General features: G+C 38.1%; 1 protein-coding gene across 7 annotated transcripts in view; it reads right to left on the bottom strand.

Annotated features, from left to right (window-relative positions):
* Positions 1–21,893: 21,893 nt before the first annotated feature.
* The window catches only part of CEP128 (centrosomal protein 128), a 432,903-nt gene continuing 431,403 nt past the window's right edge, over positions 21,894–23,393 (bottom strand). For all 7 annotated transcript variants that reach the window (XM_068557945.1, XM_068558268.1, XM_068558193.1 and 4 more), the window contains one exon: positions 21,894–22,999. In XM_068557945.1, coding sequence (XP_068414046.1) covers positions 22,872–22,999 — 128 coding nt within the window. In that variant the 3' untranslated portion in view covers positions 21,894–22,871. The remainder of the gene's footprint in view (positions 23,000–23,393) is intronic.

Below are 23,393 nucleotides of genomic sequence, written 5' to 3'. Positions count from 1 at the left end.
TATGCCTTTCTTCCAAAGTGGTGTACCTGCCAAATAGGCCGCAGAGAGCGCCAGCCCCATCTGACAAATGGAGGCCTGAGTGTCATTCCAGCCTCTCCCCATGCAGAGAAAACGAGGGGAAGCAGTGACAGCCACATATTCTACTCATTTCTTGAATGTGCATTTGTGAGCTCACATGTTCAATGACAGACTCCTTAAGCAGGTTCAGAGTAAACAAATAGAATACGTTGGGAATGCTAGTCATTGTGATTCAAAATTTAACCAGTCTCGCGGAGCAACTGAGAAGGGACAAAATGTATGCAAGTAAACACAGTCTAGCTGATCTCGGACTCACCTGACTCCTCTTGTCCTGTTGGAGTTGTAAATACCTGCCCAGATTGGCAGGTGTCGGCTAGAACAGAGACAGTGGAGAGGGAGAGGAGCCCCAAACACTTAGTCTTTATATGCACCACCCCCCCCCTTTCTGTTCAAACATCCTCTTCACTCTGATTGGCTTCTGGTTCTCTCACTGCCCCTTGCCTTTGAAGTGTTCTCTACTCAGCAACACTCAAGGTTAATTGTCTCCAACTTCCCCAAAGCATCTACGCATGTCCTGGGCACGCATGTGTATTTCCAGTGACCCAAAGTGACAGTTAGTGGGAAGGAGCTTCTTCTAACTCCTTTTCCTGGAGACTTGTCTCTCCTTTGCACTGCTTGTCTTGGCTCTTCTAAAACGCTAAGGGAGGTTATCTATTCTTTTCACCCACAGGTTATAAAACACAACATGGTTCTGTTTTAGAAGGATGATCAGCACGACTGGCATATCACTGCTAGAAAGAAAACTCAGGTTCCATATCTGAACCCCTACCTCGTCTTCCAAATCAAGCACCTCCAAAAAATTATGAACCCGTTACTGCTTTTCTCTTTGTCATTCCTACTCAGATTAACAGTATCTTCCTTTCCTAATACGTTCTTTTTTCATTTTTCTTCTTTACAAAGTTTTCTTTATAAAGTTTCTTCTGACAAAGTTGAAGCTATGGGTTACTTTTCTGAAAAAAGAAAAAAATCTTTATCCCTAGCTTCACACACCATACTATAGAATGAACACGTGATTTCCAAAGAGCAATAACTGGAATAACTTTGTCATTCCATCTTCATTTCTTAACTGAGAAAACGAATATTCAGGTCAAATTCTGTGGTAATGGGACAAGGGAGTTTCCAAGTTCGTTTCTTAGAATGAAATTTTATCATACCCATTATTGAGTGAAAGCAAAAGAGAAGCTTAGGAATCATTCAGCTACGCGTTGTCTTTGCTCTTATAATGGTATTTGCTGAAAGGGCAGATATCCAATATACCATTTTTGAATTTCATTATGACCATTTCTGATAACCAGAATGTGACAGCATGATCACCTACATGTAACTGAATTTACAGCTTTGGTCTACACAGTGACTGTGAAAACATTAAAAAAAAAAATCATGTATAATTGAATTTAACTGATTTCTGCCAAACAGATAAATATCAGCTTTCCCTCAAGTCTTTATTTCAGTGAAATTCAATTAGTAATGAGATTTAACATTTCCAACAATAAATTTATAACATACTAAATTTAATCTCTTGAAATCTTGAAACAAACTAATGCATTCCTCCCCCCCAATTCCTCTACATGGAGATGTACTGAATGTCCTCTTAGAATTCTCAAATGTTGAGTTATTTTTGATTCAGAACATTTCCACTGGTTGCCCTTGAGTAGACCTGCCATATTATCACATTACCTTTGGAATCTCTTTAGACTGTGACCGACACTCTCAGCAAGGCAACTAGATACGAACACCTTCTCCATCGACTTTTTTTTTAATAATAAAATGACATCTCCCTTGAGTAACTGGTCACCTTGCAAGGTCTCAATCCACTGAGTTGAGTACATGTGTTACTATTCCAATGAACTATAGGAATTTCTTTTTTTTGCTCAACTTAGAAGTAACAAGAACTTTGTTAATATCTCCCCACATATTTGAGCTGTGAAGTTCACAGTATTTTCCTAGAGAATTACATTCCTCAGTATTTCTTGTACTTTCTTCCATCCTCCACCCCAATTGTACATATACAAGTACCACCTGCTTTTGGAAAGTTTGCTTTATGCAACTCTGCTTTTACAAAAGACCTACATTAGTACCTGTCTTCCCTAACCAGAAGAAATCCAAATAGGATTTTCGCTTTTATGAAAAAAGGTACATAACCGTTTCTTTGCTTTATGCCATTTCAGTTTATTAAAGGTTTCATAGGAACGCTCTATTTTAGGGTAGCAAGGAAAATGTGTATGTGTATGTGTGTGTGTGTGTGTGTGTGTGTGTGTGTGCATGCGTGTTCTCATACATCTATAAGTTCTACACCAAGTCCCACCTATCTAACTCACAATTTAGGCTTTGATAAAAGAAAAATTTTTAAAGGGGGTAGAAAGGTATAAATTTCCAGTTATAAAATAAATCAGTTATAAAACTATTATAAAACCAAACTATTGGGTGTAAGATAGGCTACAAGGATGCATTGTACAACACGGGGAATATACTCAATATTTTGTAATAATTGCAAATGGAGTGTAACCTTTTAAAATTGTATAAAAAGTTGAACATTTTTTTAAAAAGAAGAGGCATCAGTGAGATATATACTTAGAATTATTTAGAAGAATGTCGCTAAGAAAAATTCCAGAAAAAAAGTCATAGGGATGTAATGTATAGCATGGTGACTACAGTTAACAATCCTATATTGTATATTTGAAAGTTGCTAAGAGAGTAGAACTTAAAAGTCCTTACTACAAGGAAAACAATTTTTGTAATTATATATGGGCAGTAACTGGTCACCTTGCAAGGTTAGATGGAGACAGAGGTGGTGAGAGGTAGACTTACTGTAGTGATCATTTCTCAATATATACAATTATCAAATCATTATGTTGTACACTTGAAATGAATATAATGTTATTTATCAATTATACCTCAATAAAAATAAAGTTTTCAATAAAAAATGAAAATTTTCATTAAGCTCTTAACATTGCTCTCTGTGGATAAAGGTCAGGGTATGCTATCTTTCATAATAATCTTTTTCATATGGTCTCTCTGAAAAAAATCTGTGAAGTCACTTTCTCCTTGTCTTCATCTCCCCATTCCAGGTACCCAAACTAGTCTTCAGAAGTAGGTTTAGCTAACAAAGACTTCAAATGTTCTGTCTACTCCCAAGATACCTTCATTTTAATCAAGAATGTGTCTTAGTGAATTTCTAAATAGGAGGTCTCCAGATATCCTTGATGGGGGTAGGGGGGAACTGGGGTGGAAACATTGCAAGTGCTCTGAAAGGGAGAAAAAAAGAGAAGTGGCAAAATATATAACTTGTAATTTTAAGGAGCAAAATTGTACCGACTAAAATAGTGTTTTGATACATTATTTCTAATCTTTACCCTGCAGAGTTGGCATTATTATTAGCCCCATGTTTACGAATAAGGAAGCTGAAGCTCCCAGTTGTTACATGATTTGCCCAGGGTCAGGCAGCAGTGAAGTGGGAGAGCCAGGACTCACACCAGGTCTATGGATGCTCGCGCCCACTCACCCGTGCCTGCATATTTTTATTACGCTCTGTCAGAAGGCTTTGGGGAAGGATAAGTGAGAGCTCAAAATCTCCAAGTATCAGCTCCAAGTAATGTGGAATTTGAACAGGAAGAGAGGTTGGACCAGAAAATATATATGGAAAACCTAAAAATGCCCCTCCCTCCATCTTTTTGAAACCCAAGGAAAGTATCAGAGTAAAATAGAATGAACATGGACTTAGAATTCTGTCAGAAGGCACTGGGTCAAATTCAGTTTCTGCCAGTTACTATACTAGCTTGGGTAAAATTACTTACTTCTTTGGTGCCAAGTTCTCTCATAGAAAAAATGAATATGATAATATCTACTCCATTGGCTACAGTGAAGATTAAATAACTTATGTGAAAGTCTCAAGATGAGTGCCCCACTCATAGTATGATTTTAATAAAAGGTCCTTCCTAATCCTTTCATCCGTTGTTATAGTTTATTTACAACCTTTAAATAGATGCAAAGGAAGAGGCTTTTAAATCTGTAACAACATATTCTCATGAGCACTGGACCACAGGTGTACCATCATGCCTAAGAGCATGAATTCTAAACCCTAACTTCTGGTTAATATCCTGGCTCTACTCTTTAAACGTTGTGTAATCTTAGCACAGTTGCTCAACACTTCTGTGCCTCGGTTTCCTTATCTGTAAAATAGAGTTAATGATGGAACTTACCTTGTGAGATTTTGTAAGGTATGAATTTATTAATGCAAGTGAAGTGCTTATTACAGTGACTGGCATTTAGTAAGTGCTCCATAAATGCTAGCTATAATTATTAACCAAGCAAATAATAGAGTTAGAACACTAATTCTCAACCAGGGGTGATTTTGTCCCCCAGGGAACATTTGGTAATGTTGAAGATTTTTGGTTGTTACAACTCAGCAAGGAAATGGCATCTAGAGGGCAGAGGCCAGGATGCTGCTAAACATTCTAATATACACAAGACAACCCCCATGACAAAGAATTATCCAGTCTAAAATATCAATAGTGCCAAGGCTGAGAAATACTGAGCTGAGAAAAATCATCCCTGGTCAACAGAGATCCTGAGATATTTCCCCATGGGGCATAAGAGGTCACTAAGCAAAGATTGCTGGAATACCAAAAATATCCCTACAGAAACTACAACCCATTTAATATCCAGTAAGCTAACATTGGAAGAAGTAAAAAATAATTATTGACTGTATGGGACTGTAACAGCATGTCTTAGAGTTATTTTAAAATGCTCTTTTAAAAGAGTACTACTATTCCTCATTAGAATCACTATTCTAAAATTCACTGAATAAGAATTCTGAGAGTGAATGAACAAGGATGCATAAGGGCTTTAGAGACCACACCATAAAAATTAATGTTTGCAAATTTATCCGGATTCCCTCTCCCGTAGGACCTTGCAAGTGAAAATGGTCTGCCAATAATGGATACTGGGGTAGGAAAGAAAGTGGGCACGAATTTTCATGCTCCTTATTTATATTTTCACCCTCCTCATCCTTGCCCAGATACTTTGTGGGTGATGGGATTAAAGAAAGCTAAATGTGAAGGACTCAAAGCATCTCTTTTCTCACAGTCTCAATGTCTCAGGTGAATTTAGCAGGATCTCTAGCTGGGAGAATTCCTTATCAATCCTCTCTGCGTGTTTCTCTACTTCTCCTCCAGCGTGAGTTGAAGAGGGTATGTTGGCAACTTGAACCAGAAACCAGTACGCCCAGGGGATGGCTTTTCCTTACCAAAAACAAAAAATAGGCTTCAAAGTCTGAGGAAGAAAATAGGGAGCTCTCCGTGAGGAACACACCCTTGGTCCTGACCTTCATTATTTGGGACTTAATGGTTGGTACTCAGGTAACTGGAAAGTTATAGTGAGGTCTCTTTTCCTTCTTCAGTCATTAGCAGGGAGGTATTGCTCAAACACAGAGCACTGTTCCAGTGAACACAAGACACATGAAGAGGTATGACTCCTTTCTCATGCTTGCAAGTGAGATCCACCAGAGAGGCTCATGTGTGTTTAGGATGGACTTAATGTTGTCTGCCATATGTCAAGGGAGGACTCTTTGTAATAGCCTGATTACAGTGGGTTGAATAATGGTGCCCAAATATATCAGGTCCTAATCCCTGGAACCTGTAAATATTACCTTATTTGGAAAAAGGGTCTTTGCAGATGTGATCCTTTGCAGGATCTTGAGGTGGGAAGTTTATCTTGGATTATCTGAATGGGCCTTAAATGTAATCATGAGTGTCATCTTTTTCCCCTGATTTACAATATTATATTAGTTTTAGGTGTACAACATAGTGGTTCACTATTTTTATAGATTATACTGCATGTAAAATTATAAACAATAGCTGTATTTCCCTGTGCTGTACAATATATCCTTGTTGCTTATCCATTTTATACATAGTAGTTTGTATCTCTTAATCCCATACCCCATCTTGCCCCTCCCCTCCTCCCTCGCCGCACTGGTAACCACTAGTTTGTTCTCTATATCTGTTTCTCTTCTGTTTTGTTTCACACCTTTGTTTGTTTTACTTTTTAGATTCCACATATAAGTGATAACAGCGTATTTGTCTTTTTCTTTTTCTGCCTGACTTATTTCACTAAGCCTAATACTCCCTAGGTCTATCCACGTTGTTGCAAATGGCAGAATTTCGTTCTTTTTTATGGTTGAATAATATTCCATTATATATCTATCTCACATCTTCTTTATCCATTCATCTGTTGATGAACACTTATGCTGGTTCCATATCTTGGCTATTGTAAATAATGCTGTTATGAACATTGAGGTGCATGTATCTTTTCAAACTAGCGTTTTCATTTTCATAGATGAGTGTTCTTATAAGAGAAAGGCAGAGAAAGATCTGATATACTGGGAAGAGGAAAAGGTCATGTGACCATGAGACAGAGATTGGAGGGATGTTGTCACAAGCCAAGGAATCCTCCAGAACTAGGAAGGGTCAAGGAATGGATTCTCCCTTTGAGCCTCTGAAGCAAGTGCAGCCCTTGATTGCTGTCCAGTGAAAAGGATTTTGGACTTCTGCCTTCAAGAACTGTGAGACAATACATTTCTGTTGTTTTAAGCCACTGGTTTGTGGTAATTTGTTTCAGCAACAACAGGAAACGAATATACTCGTCATGACTGTGGATTCTCTTCTCACAGACCTCTATTAGTCTAACCTAAGGGAAAAAGGAGGTGGAAGAAAAAGAAAAAGAAAAATTAAGAAACGGAATGCAAGCAAGAGATAAAAGAAGAGGAGGAGGAGGAGAAGAAAGAAGAATCAGGAAAAAAGTGGAGGAGAAATAACTCACTGAATGGTATAGGTCATGTGTGAATCGTACTGGGGAGAAGTTCACATAGCCCCTAAAGTCCACTTCTATCAGTATGGTGGGTATTAAGGCTATGCCCAGGCCTGGGTCAGAAGAGGAATTTGTCTTTAAAACTTCTTATGATTCATCCAATAGTTGTAATGTAGCTTGCTGAATTTTTTCTCATCGAGGTCACCAATGGCCTCCTTTTGGTTAAAAAACAGTAACCCCTTAGTCATCAAGTTCTTTAACCTGACGTGCCGACACTATATATCCTTCAAGATCCTGCTCATAACCCACTTCCTCTACAAAATCTCCCTTGACCTGTGTTATTTTTCCATTTTCTGAATTCCTATTACACTTACAGGAAGTATGTCTGTTATTATTTCTGCCCCTCTAAAAAAGAGGCCAGAAATGTTTACAGCTAAACACCCCAAAATGTATAAAACAACCCCCCCCTACAGCAAAGAATTATATTTTTATCCCCCTTCAGCAATTTGCACAGGGCTGGTCTGTAAGAGTACTATTGTGACTGACTATCCGCTACTTTGAGTCCAGCAATACAGATGGTCTCATCGCCTTCATTTCTACCTATTTATTGTATTGTACAATGAGGATCGATATTAGAATTATGTCCCTGCGGCATGCTAGGTCTAAATCATAAAAAAGTACATCGACAAAATTCACTGTCTTGCTGGTTAAGAAAATCTACTCATACATTTCAGAAAGTTTTCCAACTAGAAGAGTTGAGGCCGGAAAGCATTTCTCATTCATCCTAATTTAACCCCAAAATGCAATTAATGGCAACCCCTCAAGTCTCTAATATTCAAAGCATCTGAAGATTTACTTTATTATCAGAAGAGTTACAGGTTTGTCCTAAAATACACCTGAAGGTACCTGCTTTCTGGTATTTATTTCCCAATATGTGGCAAGTCTCATATAATGGAAGCTTATTTTTTATAATTGATATATGTTCCTGGCTTAACATTTCCAAAAGGAAAGTTTTCATTTTGGGGCTTATTTATACTTTTAGTATTGCTCACTTGCATCCAGTGTAACTGAAATTGAAGCTCAGTTCAGGAAACTATCCCACGGTAAGTGATCAGATAATTGCCCACATGCAAGCCATTATGCACACACATGGCTAAAGAATCTGGTCAAGGATATACAACTGTTTGTGAGCAGTCCTCGTGATTTCACTTTTTTATTTTTTAAGCATAAAAATACCAAAGGCACATTGTGGCATTCCCATCACATAAAAGCAGTGAATATAAACCACATCATACAATTAAGAATCACAAACACATAGAGAATGGTAATAAATTAAGTAAAACAACTGAACTAATTAACATACTTCCAGAACAGAAAACCAAGACTTAAAACATTATATACCTTAGTGAAATAACAGCTGCTCTTATTACAAACCATATATTCCATTAGTGTGGTATTTCGTAATTTATTGCCTTTCCCACCTTGGAAAAATTATGTTACAGTTATAAGGCCATATTAACATTTTTTGGCCTTTTATAAGCTTTTGAAACTGGACATTCAGCTATCCATTAAGTCAGTTGCTTGAAAAAAAGCTTTTTTTTTTTTTTTTTTAGCTCTTTCAGAATGCTCCAAAAGAATGATTCAGAGAAATCATAAAAAGATTAATTCATAATAGTGAAATGATGAACTTCATAAAATATAAATGCCCTTCCCACCTAATGTGTTATCTATGTATCTAAAGCATGATGCAGTCACAACATCCACATTGATTGACCAGATTTCTACTCTGATGACCTTAGTTAGTCCGGAATAATGATCAGGACCAAAAGGCCCACACACCCTGGAAAGCTCAGAGGGACTTGGGTCGGGAAAAGGGTGCTTGACTAGGCTGGTATTACTAGGTTCCTTTTTTCAACTTTCCAAAGAGAATCCTACAGGTTGTAGTTTGTTTTCCTGTTTGCTCATGATACAATGCTTAGTACTCTACTACCACTTTCTGACACTCAAACTTCACTCTGCCCCTGAAAAAGGAAAATCATTTTCTTCAACCAGGGCCTTCTTCCTTGTATTAATATTAATATCCCATGAGAATATCTGCTCTGGAGGAAAGAATTTGGTGGCAAAGTTCCATATTTTCTCATGAAATTCACTCCCAGCTTCCACTCACACATTCATAGGACAGTCAGGAGAAAAGCTCGCCATTCCCTCCGGCCTCTCTTCACCCTTCCCCTCAGCTTCTTCTGACACCCACTCTTTTTTTTTTTTTTCTTTCCTACTGAACCAGAAGCCACTTTTATTAGCAGAGGCTCTTCTTTAGGCAGAGTATATTTTGTATTTATTAGGGCAGACAAGGATTTAAGTTTAAAAAAATTGGTTGGCACTGGCTAGAGTGTAGAGACAGAAAATGGAGCCCGCTCAGTCCCCTAGGCTCTAACCCCCCTGACTGCTCTTTCTCCCCTCTCTTGGGCTGCAGGAAGGATGTATCAGAACCTAATGTATTATCAAGCCTTAGTAAGATTTAAGCAAGGTCAGTGGAGTTGACAGTTGTTGCCTCTCCTTTTCTTTCCTAGAAATGCTATTTAAAAGACTTGCTGGAAAAAAAGAAACTCCTTAATGCCGTTAATTCTTCTGCATTTTAAACATCTGAATTTTGCATTTTAAAATAAAAATCATTAAAATGGCTCTTTGCAAATGTGGCCGAGTGACAAAATACATGCATTCAAATGTGGGCTCCATACTTTTGAATGTATGATCTTGAATAAGTTATTCAACCTCTCTGTGACTCAATTTCCTCATGTGAGATATATTTTTGAATGAAAATGATAAATACCAACCTCATAGGCTTTTGTTAGGAGTAAATGAGTTAAACTATGGAAGGTATTTCAGCATAGAGTTGGCACTCAAGAAATACCTGATGAATTTATACAATCTAACAGAATAAATATGCTAATTCTAGAATCCAAATAGTTTCACCTCTGATTGTTGTATAGTTTGAGTGAGCTGTTGCTGTTTAGTAAAAGGAAACAAGAATCTGAGCTCACTGGAGAATTTTACAGATTAAGGGGATCAGGCCTAGATGTTAAAGAAAAGTTAGAAACTTTTATGGGGAACCAATGTGTGCCATGTTCTGAGCCTGGAATTTTTCATGTGCCATTACACGTAAGTCTCCAAACAGTTCTGAAGGAGACACAATTAGTTCCACTGTGCAGATGAGATAAATGAGCTCAGAAATGTTAACTACCCCAAATCACACTTACCCCAGCTAGTAAGTCAGTGGTAGAGGTAGGATTCTAATCCTACACCATTTTAAAACCAAACATAACATGGAAAAAGGAGGAAGGCAGACTGTGCAAGTAAAATGATTTTATGAAAATGTCATTATTGAAGAGATCATTGACAAGGTTTGTTTATAATCCAAATATGGTTTGGTATCTGTCAGAATTAGCTTCAAGGTAGAGATTCAGACTACACACTGTTCAGTTTTAATCCCGTGAAGAATGAATGCTATTGTGTATTTCAACAGCAGACTCACAGACCATCAGAGATAGAAAGCGACCCAGAAGACCATTTAGTCCAACCTCCTCCGTTAACACCTAAGAGACACAAGAGGTGAAATGGCGGGCTCAATGTCATACAGGTGATTAGTGGCTGAAGTAGCCAGGATTCTTCTGGACCCAACGCTCCTCCCCTTGCAGCATGCAGAATAGCCAACTGGGACACCATGGTTTTAAATCCATCCATTTAGATGCATGTAAATTCTAGTTCATTTTAAATACCCCAACTCCTACTTTAGCATTTAAACCTAAAAAGAATATTAGAGTGATTCTTAAAATTCTTTGGGAAGATATAATAAATAATAAGAATATTCTCTAGTGAAAATAAGCTTCTATGATCGAGAATCTTCTTTTTAAAAACTGACTAAAATTCTGGGACTGTTGTATTTTATCAAACAAGAACAAAAATTAAATATTGTCTGGGTAGAAGAGCCCTTTAAGGGAAAGTATTGCTCTTCTTTATACAGAGAGGAATTAAAAAGATCTTTAACTTTTTGTTGTTGTTGCTGTACTGCATTCATTCACCAAATGTTTACTGAACGTCAAACAGCTATAATAGCAGGAGTTCTACTTTTCTTGCATATTTCACAGCACTCATTACAGTGCTGGGCTTTTGGTAGTCATTGATTAATTGGCGGTACCTTCTCCTATGTTCAGTATATTAAACGACTTCAGGACAAAAGTCATTGAGGTTATGTCAGCTACTATTTATATCCTCCTACAGAGGTGAAGGAAGGACATAGCTCTTGACTATTCCAATGCTTGTGTTGCCCTGAACCATGCAGCATGATATGCACTTTCTTAGTTATAATATCATCAGTAACGTAAAGTCCAAAGTTTTACATGTGCATGTACTGTCTCTTAGGCTGGCAACCATCAGGCTACGTGATGGTAGCCATACTGAAAAAAACTGCACTATCCAAGTATGTCAGAGTACACAGTTCTATCATAGGGCCAAGCTTTGTTAATGCAGGTTATAAAAGACAGATGAAAAGCACATTATCCATTGCTTCAGCAATAGTGCATTATTACAAACATAGGAAGAAAGCTAAAAATGCCAGATCTTGGGAAGCTCAAACTTTTTGACCTAAACTTCAAAATATGCAAAACATTACTTTGGTAGAAAGGGTTTTGGATTGCAACAGCAATGTGGAGAGAAAGGAAGTACTAAAGGTAAAGACAAAGAAGGATGGAAGTACACAATTCTAAGTGATTTTTATGGCAGACACTTAGCCAAGTCAGCAAATAAATTGTTAACTGACAAGAAGTTGTTATATGAACTAAGTGAGTTTCTCAAGCCAAACATCCTGAAATAAAGGAATGCTGGTGGGCTGAATAAGCAACGAAACCACAATTAGCCACAAATTCGCTGGATATGGGCAGCTCTATAAGGCCTAGCAAAGATTTACCTGCCTTATTGTGAAAAGGGTGAAGCATCTTCCTGCAGATGATATTGAAAAGTCAACAATCATGGAGCAATTGATCTTAAATCACATGGGTCTCTCCACTTTCCCTAAAGTACTGTACAGCAAAATTAACTTGGGATTTAAGGGACTGACGTTACAATCTCAAGGATTTTGTTCTACATTATCCATCCAGTGGAAAAGTTCTGGCAAACTATGTGATGATGATAGGAATCTCTACAAAAATCCACAAATATCATGGCAACACATACTCAGGCCTCAGTTACACACTTATAGAAACACAAGAGATGGTGCATGCAATGATAACACAGATACTTAACGGATATCCATTATGGAAAATTCAGCACATTGCATGCTCAGTAAATTAGTTATTAGTATTGGTGACGTAAGGCTGTTATCTGATTGGTGTGGTTTTCCTGCCATCTTGGCACTGAAGGCATCATTTAAACCATTAAGTGGAAATTCCAAGAACACTATGATTTGAATTCTCATGAATACAATCAGGCAACTGGTTTGTTAAGTGCTGAAAGACCCTGCAAATCTGGCTATCAAGATCAGTTAATAAACACCATTTGCTCACTGTAGTAGGGAAGGATGGTTGACAGCGTAGGTGTGGTTAGTTCAGTTATCAAATGCATTCGGAAGACTGAAAATATGCCATCCACTGTGCTAGATAAAACACGATGCCTTTATTTAAAGAGCTTACTGTCTAGTGAAGCATCTTGTAATTTAGAAATATAGTAATTATATTTAGAGCATATATACATAAATCATCAATTAAAGATGCTTTCTAGGTACCATTGATTGCATTCAGCAATTTTCTACATAGCTTTCAAAGATTCTGATTCTCAGTACAATAATGATTGAAAGAGTTAAGATGTTCAATCTATGATGATATCGAAACTATAATAAAAACCTAAGTCTTGGTTCCTATTACACACATTTTTCTATATGCCAGACCTTTGGCTCATAATTACAAAAATGCACTACAAATATTAAACTGGTGATGATTTACTTTGGTCTGACCTTCCCAAGTCCTACCTGGATTTCAAATATTAATAAATGTCTCTTCACACAAGTTATGGGTAACTTGGGAATTAGCTCCCATGATGCTACCAGCAAAAGGTAAGTAATTCTGTTGGTAACAGTATTACTTTTGTAAAATTGATCAAACATTTGTATAAAGTTATGGTGTTGAGACCAGTACCAAAATAAATATGGATCTCAGTCTGGTGTTTGTCACTTTGATGAGCATATATCATATCAGGAAAGTCTGTAGGTTTCAAATGTGTTGTCTGCACATGTGGAAGGACAAAGAAGATTCCTTACACATCCACGCTTTCAACATACAGCACCCGAGTTACAAGACACCAGAAGATTTTAAGTTTTTCTTCTTTAGATGCCTACTTTGTTTCCAGTTCACTTACAATCACTCTCTGAGAAGAGCAATAAACACTAAATATTTAAGGGTAATGAAAATTTAGCCTGAACATCTACTTGCATGAACATCACATGGGAAAGTTTTTTCTTTAGCTGCTCTGTGGTACCAGTGTCTGTGACCATACATCCCACTGAGAAATATAAAGAGTCCCAAAGGGCAAAATTAAGGGTAGAGAACATCTGACCTCAATCATGGGCGTCAGGATAAGAAATGCATAACACATGGTCACAACTCAAAAGCAGTGATCTCGAGGTTATTGCAGAGGATGGCAGCTGTTCAGTTGGACATCTGGATCTCTGTGGCTCCAGAAATCGACTGTTCTCACATGAGATCTGTCTATGAGAAGCTCAGCCCGTCTTCAGTAACAATTCTAACAATTTGAATGAAAGCTTCATGTAGTGCCCAACAAATAATAAATTTTCACATATACACAATATCCTTGTTTCTGGAAGGTAAATGTTGCCCAGAAGCAAAATATTAAAACTGGAAGGATCATTTTGGGGTTGTATGGCTGTGTCCAAACTGATCCTTCACCTTTAGTGTTTACACTCAAAAGATTATCAAGGGTAATGTAAGAGTTTTGGCTGTCTTCCTGTATTACTTGATACTATCTGAATATATATAACTTTTTGCTTACTTTTCAGAAGTTCAGTTTCATTCTCTTTTCTAAGAGCAATAATCAGCAAAATGGGCATGAAAGGTTAGCACATGCAAGTCTAGTTTAGTATGCAAGTCTAGTTGTATCAATTTCAAACTGTGTGTAACTATTCTAATTGGTAAGCAGGAATTAAGAAGTATGAGCATATTTAAACATACATGTCCAGCTAATCAACTTTATCAGTGCACTACGCGAAGAAATTATTCTTAAATTCTTTACAATTACAAGGTTAAGATTGGTAATACGTACAGAAGACCTTTTTTTTAGCCAATTAAACAAGACATAATAGATTCACACTAATTAATAACGATGCAGAAATGGATAGACGATTGAATTAATGGAAATGATGCTTTCTTGGGTGGAAGGCCACTAGTCCTGAGTAACTTATGAACCTAAGTATGTGGTTGGCACAGTCCCCATTCAACAGTGGGAAGATTTTCCAAGGCATATAGCAGCAGGTGTAATAAAATGCATCTGTATATTCAGTCTGTTTTTATAAAAAATTATCTATATAACCACTTGGTACAAATTTCAAACCATAAAATAACTGAAGACATTTTAAACACAGTTGAGGGGTTATGCTATTTGCTCAACTTACTTGGTTTTGTTATTTATGCAAGACCTGTACATTTCAGTACTTTTATTGCTGCAGTTGGCTAGCTGGAGGTGGGGGGCTCCTTAGCAAAGACTCTGAAGGGGCCTGTCACAGTGTAGTTGCTCAAGAAACAAGCACTCTTCCAAAAAACACACTTCCCTTGATGTATGGCATAGTGTAATAATTAAATCAAGTGTTCAGAAACTGAAGGAAGTTCCTGAAAAGATTTAGTTAAGATACGTTAGAATTGGAAAATTCTGAATAGCTTTTGATTTAGTCCATTCCTAAGTAAATTAGGGGAAGAGGAAGCAACTTAATTTCAAACAGTTCAAATTATCAATGATACATAACGGAGGGTACAAGATGTAAGGTAAAAGGCCAAGACAAATTACATATGGCCATTAATCATCAGAGGACAATGAGATGGAATGACATAATAAATCCCTGACCTCAGTTGTAGACAGTGAGGAAAAGTTGGAAGAGACTTAAATGTTCAACAGTCATTAAATCAAAATCTTTCTTAAGGTGACAATGTCAAAGGCTGGAAATGTTACTCCGAAACACAGTGGATGACTGTGAGCCACTGGCATAGACAAGAAAAACTGAAATCCCATGTGAAATGATAATGCAGACGCAACGCTCCAAATCGGATTGCTCCCAAGTTCCTCGGAGGGAAGGAAACAGGATAAAAATTCAGCCCTGAAGAAGTTCACACCCTTTTGATAATCAAATACTAGCTTGCACTTCAAACAAGAGAGAAGAGCTACACCTGTAGGTCCTGATTTAACTGGATGCCTTTATGACAATCTTGGTGAATGGTTGAAGAGTTCTGGTTAGTAGAAGCCTGCTAGGAGAAGCAGGTGGAGAAGTGACCTCTAATAGTAAATCAAGCATCTTTGGAAGCTGCTTTATGTCCTTAACCTGAGTGACCCTCAGGCCTGGAGTCATAGTTTGGATACCTGGGAGAATATATATTATTAGAAACCAAATAACCCTTGCACAACACCTGGAAAAGAATTTTTTGTTTTTGGTTTTGGAATAGAGACTAAAACTCAGAGAAGGCTATCATCAAATGAACCTTTAAGGCATGGCTCTTGAACTTCGGCATTCATCAGGATCGCCTAGAAGACTTGTTAGGGCACAGATTGCTGGGCCCATCCCCAGGGTTTCTGAATCCCTAGGTCTGGAGATGGTCGGAGAATCTGTAGTTCTGACAAGCTCTCAGGAGCTGTTGGGGCCGCCGGTGCTGCAGGTTTGGGGACCACGGTTTGAAAACCAGCGCTTTAAGGAATACTGAATAAAAAAAGATATGTATCTTCCTCACAGAAAACTATGATTCGTCCTCAATGGAATCTAATCAGAAGGTTTACATGCAGTTGAAATTAAAAAATGAGCAATGACCACTACCGTTAATTTGGAACAGTCAAACTGACCTCACAAAAGCCTTCTCCAACGGAAAAAGTAGGAAACTCTTTCCACGGTACACACTGGCTTTACTGGCTGTGGTCTCAGTCAAAGCACAGAATGAACCTTGGCCAGCAGCATGAGGTCTCAAGCTTGCAGCTGTTGGGAGGAGGTTGCTCTGCCGGTGACTCTGGGCAGGAAGTTCCTCGTTAGAACTGACGCTTCTATTTTATTCAGCTCGGAGGGAAAAGAAGAAAAAGAGGCAAGAGTCTCTAGGCTTCTCCACACTTCTTTTAACTGCCTGACCTCCCCAAAGCCACCATGTTAGATGGCTTCGCTGCCCTGGCTGCTTGACTTCTGGTAACTGACAGCTCGAGGTTCAGGGTGACGATAAGCCATAAACCACACCTATATCTTCACTCATGGTGGGCTTACTGACAGCATAAATAAAATGAAAATCCAAAATGACAGACGAGCACAGGGCGCTGAGACCGAAAAATATCTGAAATAAGGCCACTTTGCATTCTGATCCCAACTGCCAGCAAGCAGTCCATAAAGAACATCAAGGAATAGTGCAACTTTCATCAGAAACAGGACTTCATAGTGCACATCAAGTTCAACAGGACTTCTCACAATGCTGCTTTCCAGGACGCTGCCTCAGATAAAGAATGGAGCGCCACCGCAGTTTTTTCTTTCAAGTACACAGTTTAAAATGTATGTTGTTGATGACAACACAGCTTCCGTGTTCATATCATCTTACAGAACTCCTGCCATTCTTCATTCCCTTATTCCACCAAGTGCTCAGCCATCATGGACAAACAAAATCTAAACTAGCGTTACCACTACCCTAGGGATAACACTGAATGAGACTTATGCAGTTATGATCTGATAATAGCTGGCTTCGAGAGCTGAAAAGGAAAAAAGTGTCTTGTAAAGGGGATATCCTAGACATTTAGATTTTAAATCCTATGTGCAACATGACACACATTCTGGGAATTGCTCTTTTGGCTTTAAGGTTAAAAAAAAAAAAAAAGTGATAGAAATAGGTTCTGATCTATGAAATACGTATAAATACTGCTTTCAAAAACAGCTGTGCATCATCGCACAAGGATGAAGAGAAACAATCTTGTTTTACCGAGAGAAGCCTTTCACACCTGGTTAGCGGACCAGCCCGCAGCATGAGAAAACAACGTTAAGTGTTTCACGCGTTCATCTCACTGACTCTTTATGGCGCCATTATCCTGATGTCTTGAAAGGCTGCACAGGACAAGCGAGCATGACCCCAGTCCACAGGCTTGCCCAAGTCAAGGACATAAAGCTCCTTCCAAAGATCCTTGGGGAAATGACTGTGGATCCCAGGGAAAGAAATGAGAGACAGTGGGAGGGAAAAATATTTCCAATTGAAATATAGCACGTCAAGAACAAAGAGAGGCTGCCTCATGTGTCAAAGAACATAACGTGGGTATAGCCTTTCTTTAAAGTTTGATAACTTTTTATGGGACACTGTGAATAAAACTGATTTTTGTAGTAAAAAAAAGAAGAAAGAGAGCTGCCCTATCCTGAAGTACAAATTTTCACACTACTGGCCAAGTTTTTTTCTTTTAAAAGCCAGGTGAACTCTCCGTGGCTTCAAATGATTCGGAAATCCACCTGACTCTAACTTGAAACACTTGTAAGGAAAAACAAAAGGAAACTAATTTGATGGAAAACCCGATAACTTAAAACATTAGACGTGTCCTGTTGTCACAGGACAAGCCCGTTAACAATTCCCAGGAAATAAAAATAGAATCCGGGTAATAAAATAAAGTCTAACCTTTTTTTCCCTTGGTGGTCAGTCTAGTTCCACTTGCTCATAGGGTGCCGCTCGCAGAGGCCTCCAACACGGCGTTTCAGACCAGAGCTCCCCGTGAGAAACGCCGGCCCCGACGCCTGAGCTCGGCGGGCTGTGCGCAGAAGCGCTGCTCACGACACTGCGATTCAAGATGGCGGATGCGGGCCGTGTGCAGAGACTCGGCGCCCAGCGCCGTGATCTGCCGCCTGAGCAGCGCAGCTGCACCTGCCTTGCAAGAACTCCACCTCCCGCCCCTCTGCCAGGATCCCTATAAAGCCAGCCGGCCCACGGCCAATCGGGAGATCGCGTGCTCTAGAGCTCTCGCCTCTGCGTTCTCTGATCAAAGAGTAAAGCTTGCCTTTGCTTCTGAACCAAACTTGGTCTTGTTCTATTGGCTTGGTCAACACTGGTCAGAAGGACCCTTGCTGGGGACTGACACTGGAGGATTCGTAACACTTAAAAAAAAAAGAAAAAGGTATGATTTTAAGAAAATATTGTCAGGATTTAAAGGAGACTGTCAATTAGTGACAAATGAACATATAATATTATCCTACTTTCCCTCAGAATATTTTCTCTTAAATTATAACATCTGAATTGTTGGTAGTTTAATATCCACTAATTTTGTTTAAAAAAATACTGCTTCAAGCTAGTATTCTGATCTTTTATTTCCAGTCGAGTATACAGCTAAGATGACACAGAGCTCCTGTATTTAAGGATAAATAGTAATTTTTGTTTTTATGTAAATAATGCCGGTCAAAATGCTTTACCAAAGAGTAAAAAATGAGAGGGTGTCAAGTCGTGAGGATCTATGGAGAGAGGATAGAAGACAGTCTGGGCATGAACGTCCAGCATCTGCCAGTTTGAGAAAAACAGAGCATTCATTCTAGGGAATGGCAAGTATGCAACGTCAATGCCTTAAAACATAGCAAGTTACTGTTAGAATTACAGGTGATAAATGTATGGCTCTATTTTGACCACATCAGCATTTTTTTCCCATATTCCCACCTATATGCTCAAAAGCATAAGGTTTTACATTTTGAAAGGTGGAGGTCATCAGATTATATGTTGCTTTAACTATTCTCCTGAAAGGGATCTAACATGCTGCTGTGTTTAGAAATCCAATACACTCCTGCAGAGAGCAACGTGGGAAGTTCACATCCACAACTGTCTCATGGCTTTGGACCACGTCAGAGTCAAGCTGTGTTATGGAAGAAAAGATACCTAGCCACAGAAGTATTCCTGGGCTTTCAACCACGAGAGTAGTCAAGGACACGTGACATTCAAATCCCTTTCTTAATTGGCTGGCTCTGAAAGACATGAAGGTGCTACAAACCCCAGTCAGCCAGCCGCTTCATTGTAGGTTTCTGAGGTATCAGACACCAGAGGTCAACAGTAAGGGCTGACTTGGTAAAACACTCAGAGTGACTTGGGTTGGGTTTGGATTTGGGTAGGATGTGGGCATAGGATGGAGCAGGAGAGGCTAAGATGGGGACAGATGAGGTTAAAACTTAAAGGTTCAGCTGGTTTTACCAGAGCAGAGCAGATTCGTTTACTTTGTTATTAATCAAAAGCAAGGGAGACTTCCCTGAAATTTGTTTGGGGGCTTGGAATCTAAAGTTCTGCTTCTAGATGTAAGCATTTCTCCTAGCCTTAACCTAGATGTGTGGTGTTTTGTACGGAAATGAAACTAGATGGACTCTTTCATGGTTTAAATTTCTTTTTTCAAATAGGGATAAGCTGATACGTTTTTACTGCTAAACATCTGAGAACTTAAAGTTGAAAGATGTAACTGTTTTTATATCATACTTCAGAGCATGAAATGCCTTTACCTACAAACTTTCCCAAATTTACTTTCCAGCTTAAGGTTCATGGTTTAGTTTTGATCCAAGAAAACCAGACGCTTTCCTGAGGACAGCTTCCTCATTTGAAGGCCATGAAAATCACAAACTTTCTGTTTTGTTTTAAATTGAGAGAAAATACTGGGACAGTTTGTTTGAGGAGGGGTATAAGAATCTTGGAAAAGGAATAACTTCCTCAATGATAATTCACATTGTTGGCCACCATATGATGTGTAGCTGGTGATGTGTAGTAAAACAATTTGAGATATTTACCCTTTCCTAAGAAAGGGTTTGCTAAGTAAATATACCACCTAATTATATGTAAGAATTTAGTCCCACATAAAACAATTATTTTTTAACTATAAGATTCAATACAGATTAGAGAAAATGTAATATACAGTGATTCTAAGTATGCTTTACATACCTCTGACTTGCGCCTCATGCATTTACCACAGTTGAAAGGAGGAAAATGAAGAAAAATAGGCTTAATTGTTTTCTTAGCTAAGTAGGTAGGCATTTTTTATCCACATAACCTTTAAATCCAAATGCCTTATGTGCACTATTATGTTAAGCTATAGATTTTATCTCTTTATTAGTAAAAATATGTAAACTATAACAAGAAGGAAAATTCGTGACTCTGGGAAACGGCATAAGATGTTATATAACCGACTGGTTTCCAGCCTTCAAATCAGACGTTAGTCAAGGAAATAATAATGACCTTAGCCAATGGGAAAAACATCAAGCCAGATTTCTCCCAGCTGTGTTTCTCCCCTCTGTGGCCTTTAGTAACTTCAATGGAAGATTTAGTATGTTTAGGGAGAAAGATGGCCAGAAGAATCAAAATTATTAAACCAAAAAGGTCAATCTTCAAATTAAGCCTTGGACCACGATCATTTCAAGAATAAGGTTTATCCCTTCCAATGTCCTAGTGCTACAAGCAATATGGCTGACCAGCCACTCAATGGGGCTGATATCACACATTATCTTGCCAAAGGGGTGAGTAAAGGAAAAACACTTGCTGGCTTTGAAATGTACAAATCAAGCTATTAGTGTTTCCTTAGCATTCCTTTTAATTTCCAACTCAAGCTTATGGTGACTGCAAGAGATAGGAAAAATCCTCAGAGGAGGCAGGTCCTTGGATTTAATTCCATATAAACAGAGGGCCAAGGAATTTTGACAAAATTGTTGCTCACAGAAAGCTAACTTTGCCTTTGAAGTTCTTGTGTGTTCCATACTTAAAGTCAGACACCTTTATTCATCCAACCATAGTATGCGGCCTTCAATAATATGAAATAATGCTTTATTTTTTTTAGATTAAAAAAGGTCTTTCATAAGATCCCTCTCTGTTATAAAATCATCGGCTAACATGTTTTCAAGGATTTGCCAAGTACACATTCTGAATTACCTTCACTTTTCAGGCCTAACTGGCCTGATGTAATTTTTTTTTAAATGACCACAGATGTGCTAATAATGCTTTAGATCAGTTTCTATTAAAAAGAATGGACCACATGAAGTTCCTCCTAACACATTAAGTGAAAAGCTATCTAAACCATTATCTGTAGGATTTAAATAAAACCTGTTAATTTTCTCCCTTATTCCCTTCCCAGTTAGTCACTTAGATCCAAGGAGATAAAATATCAATATTATGGTACTGGTCAAAACATCAAGGAAAAAATACTGACATAATTTTTCAATACCCCAGATATTACTATAGAGTGATACCACTCCCACTAAAACCTCTGGTGCTCATTAGCACATTAATGGCTCCAAGTCTTAAGGTTAGATACAAACAAATCAAACCTGCTTAGTGGTGTCTACTCCAGAATTTCTCCAGCCTGCCTGAACACATCACTCCTTTTCTCACGTAATTCCTAGTGCCAAACAAACTCTGGGACATGCACACCTGTATTTATGTCTCTTATTTCCTTCTTAACACCGTGACTGGCCTATAGTAATAACTCAGTAAAAGGTTTTTGGAATGAATAAATGGCAAAATGCAAGGCTGTACTATCAGAGGTTATGTAGATTGTATTGGTAAATTTTGAAATAAAATCTCTCTGTCTTCCGTAGTGACCACTGAGTTCGAGTTCATGGAGAATGCCATTTCTTCTGCACATTCAAATGTGGTAAGTTAGGACAACGTATCTTGAGTAGAAAAAGAAGCATCTTCATGAAATATGAGAAATCTAAAAAGCGAGTAGATGTTAACAAACACAAAATGTAATGCACATTACAAAGATATCTCTTTATTGTCCTTGTCTGTTCAGAATCTTTCCATTATGACTCAGTGGGATTTAGTTCCTGGATGTTTACTCTTATTTAGCATTTAATAGAAATCTTTCTCCACTGGTAGATCAGCATGTAAAGGGGATAGGTTCTTAAAAACACTTTGATGTCGAGAAAGGCTAAGATGCTGAAAGCAGATAGATAGTACCAAATTACACTAGAACTCTTGGCAAGTAAATGTCATGGACACAGGAGTTTGGTGCTGTGATTTTGGTCAGAGTAAACCAAAGATGGTCCAGGATATGACTGGAGTGATCACAGTGGGATATTTGGCCACAAAAAGACAAATAAATAAATTGCGCTATGAATGAATTCTTTAGAGCTCTACAATTCAAATATCATTTGTAAATTCTTTATTGCTATAAAAAATGGATGATTGGAAAAAAACTTTAAGATACTGCACGTAGTAGCAGACTGCTGAGATGATGGATGTAACAATCCTGAGCATTTATAAAGTGGACTGCCTCATATTATATATGCATATCTCCATGACATGTTATAACACATGATAATTTATGAGGGAGAAAGCATCAAAATAAAATCAGTTGTATATAAACACTCCCTGAATTTAAAGTGCTGGCAACTTCTGCCTCAAGGGGTACTCATTTTCCTCCTTTTTAGCCAGTCATTTTTGAAACACCTCAATTATAAATCCAAATTTGGGTCAGAAAAATGTGACTGACGACACCTGAAAAAGGAAAATGCAAAGTGAAAAATATTATTCTTTCTCTGCTGGTATAAGTTGCCAATAAGTTAGTTGCATGTCATTCACGAGCTGATATCATTTGGATTGGTTTAACTTACATCATCCACAAAGACCAACTGCACTGTTATTTCAGTCAATGGTTGGCAATGCTGAAGAGCAGAAGCTACAGATACGTCTGCTAGATAATCTGGGCCAAACTGTAGCAAGGATACATATGTTATTATTTATAAAACACTCATGTAAAGCAACTAATTACATTTTGCTGTTTTTGCTTTCGTATTCCTCCTTTTTGGACTGTGGACTTGTTCCATCCATCAGTAAACTTGTGGCATCTTCCTTGATTGAAGGTGAATCTGGAGCAACTGTTCTTTGGATAAATGCTGGCAAGGGAGGAGAAAAGAGAAAAATAAACCTAGATGAATAGAATCCCTGGGCTGACAAAATTGTCAGTAATCACTGCATTTGATCTAGTTTTCTGTAAACTTTACATGGACTAACAAATCTTCGATGTAGGAATAAAATAGTTTACTATATTTTTAAAAACACATGTTCATGGGATTTAATTTTGTTTGTTTTAGATTTGAAGAGTGAGGGTGGAAGATGTGTGTTTGTTCAGTATATAGTGATATTAAAGCATGCAGAATTTTAGAGGACGAAATCTTAAGGGCCTCCTTTTCACAGAATCCTCTTTTTCACACAGAAGGAAACAGACTAGATCTGGAATCTAGGTTTACTGTTTTTCTACTACCTCTTACCTCTCTTCTGAGCTCCAGA

Source organism: Eschrichtius robustus, chromosome 1 (genome assembly GCF_028021215.1).
Source record: "Eschrichtius robustus isolate mEscRob2 chromosome 1, mEscRob2.pri, whole genome shotgun sequence".
Lineage (NCBI taxonomy): Eukaryota > Metazoa > Chordata > Mammalia > Artiodactyla > Eschrichtiidae > Eschrichtius > Eschrichtius robustus.
The sequence above is the reverse complement of the archived record's forward strand: the minus strand, read 5'-3'. Positions and strand labels throughout refer to the sequence as shown.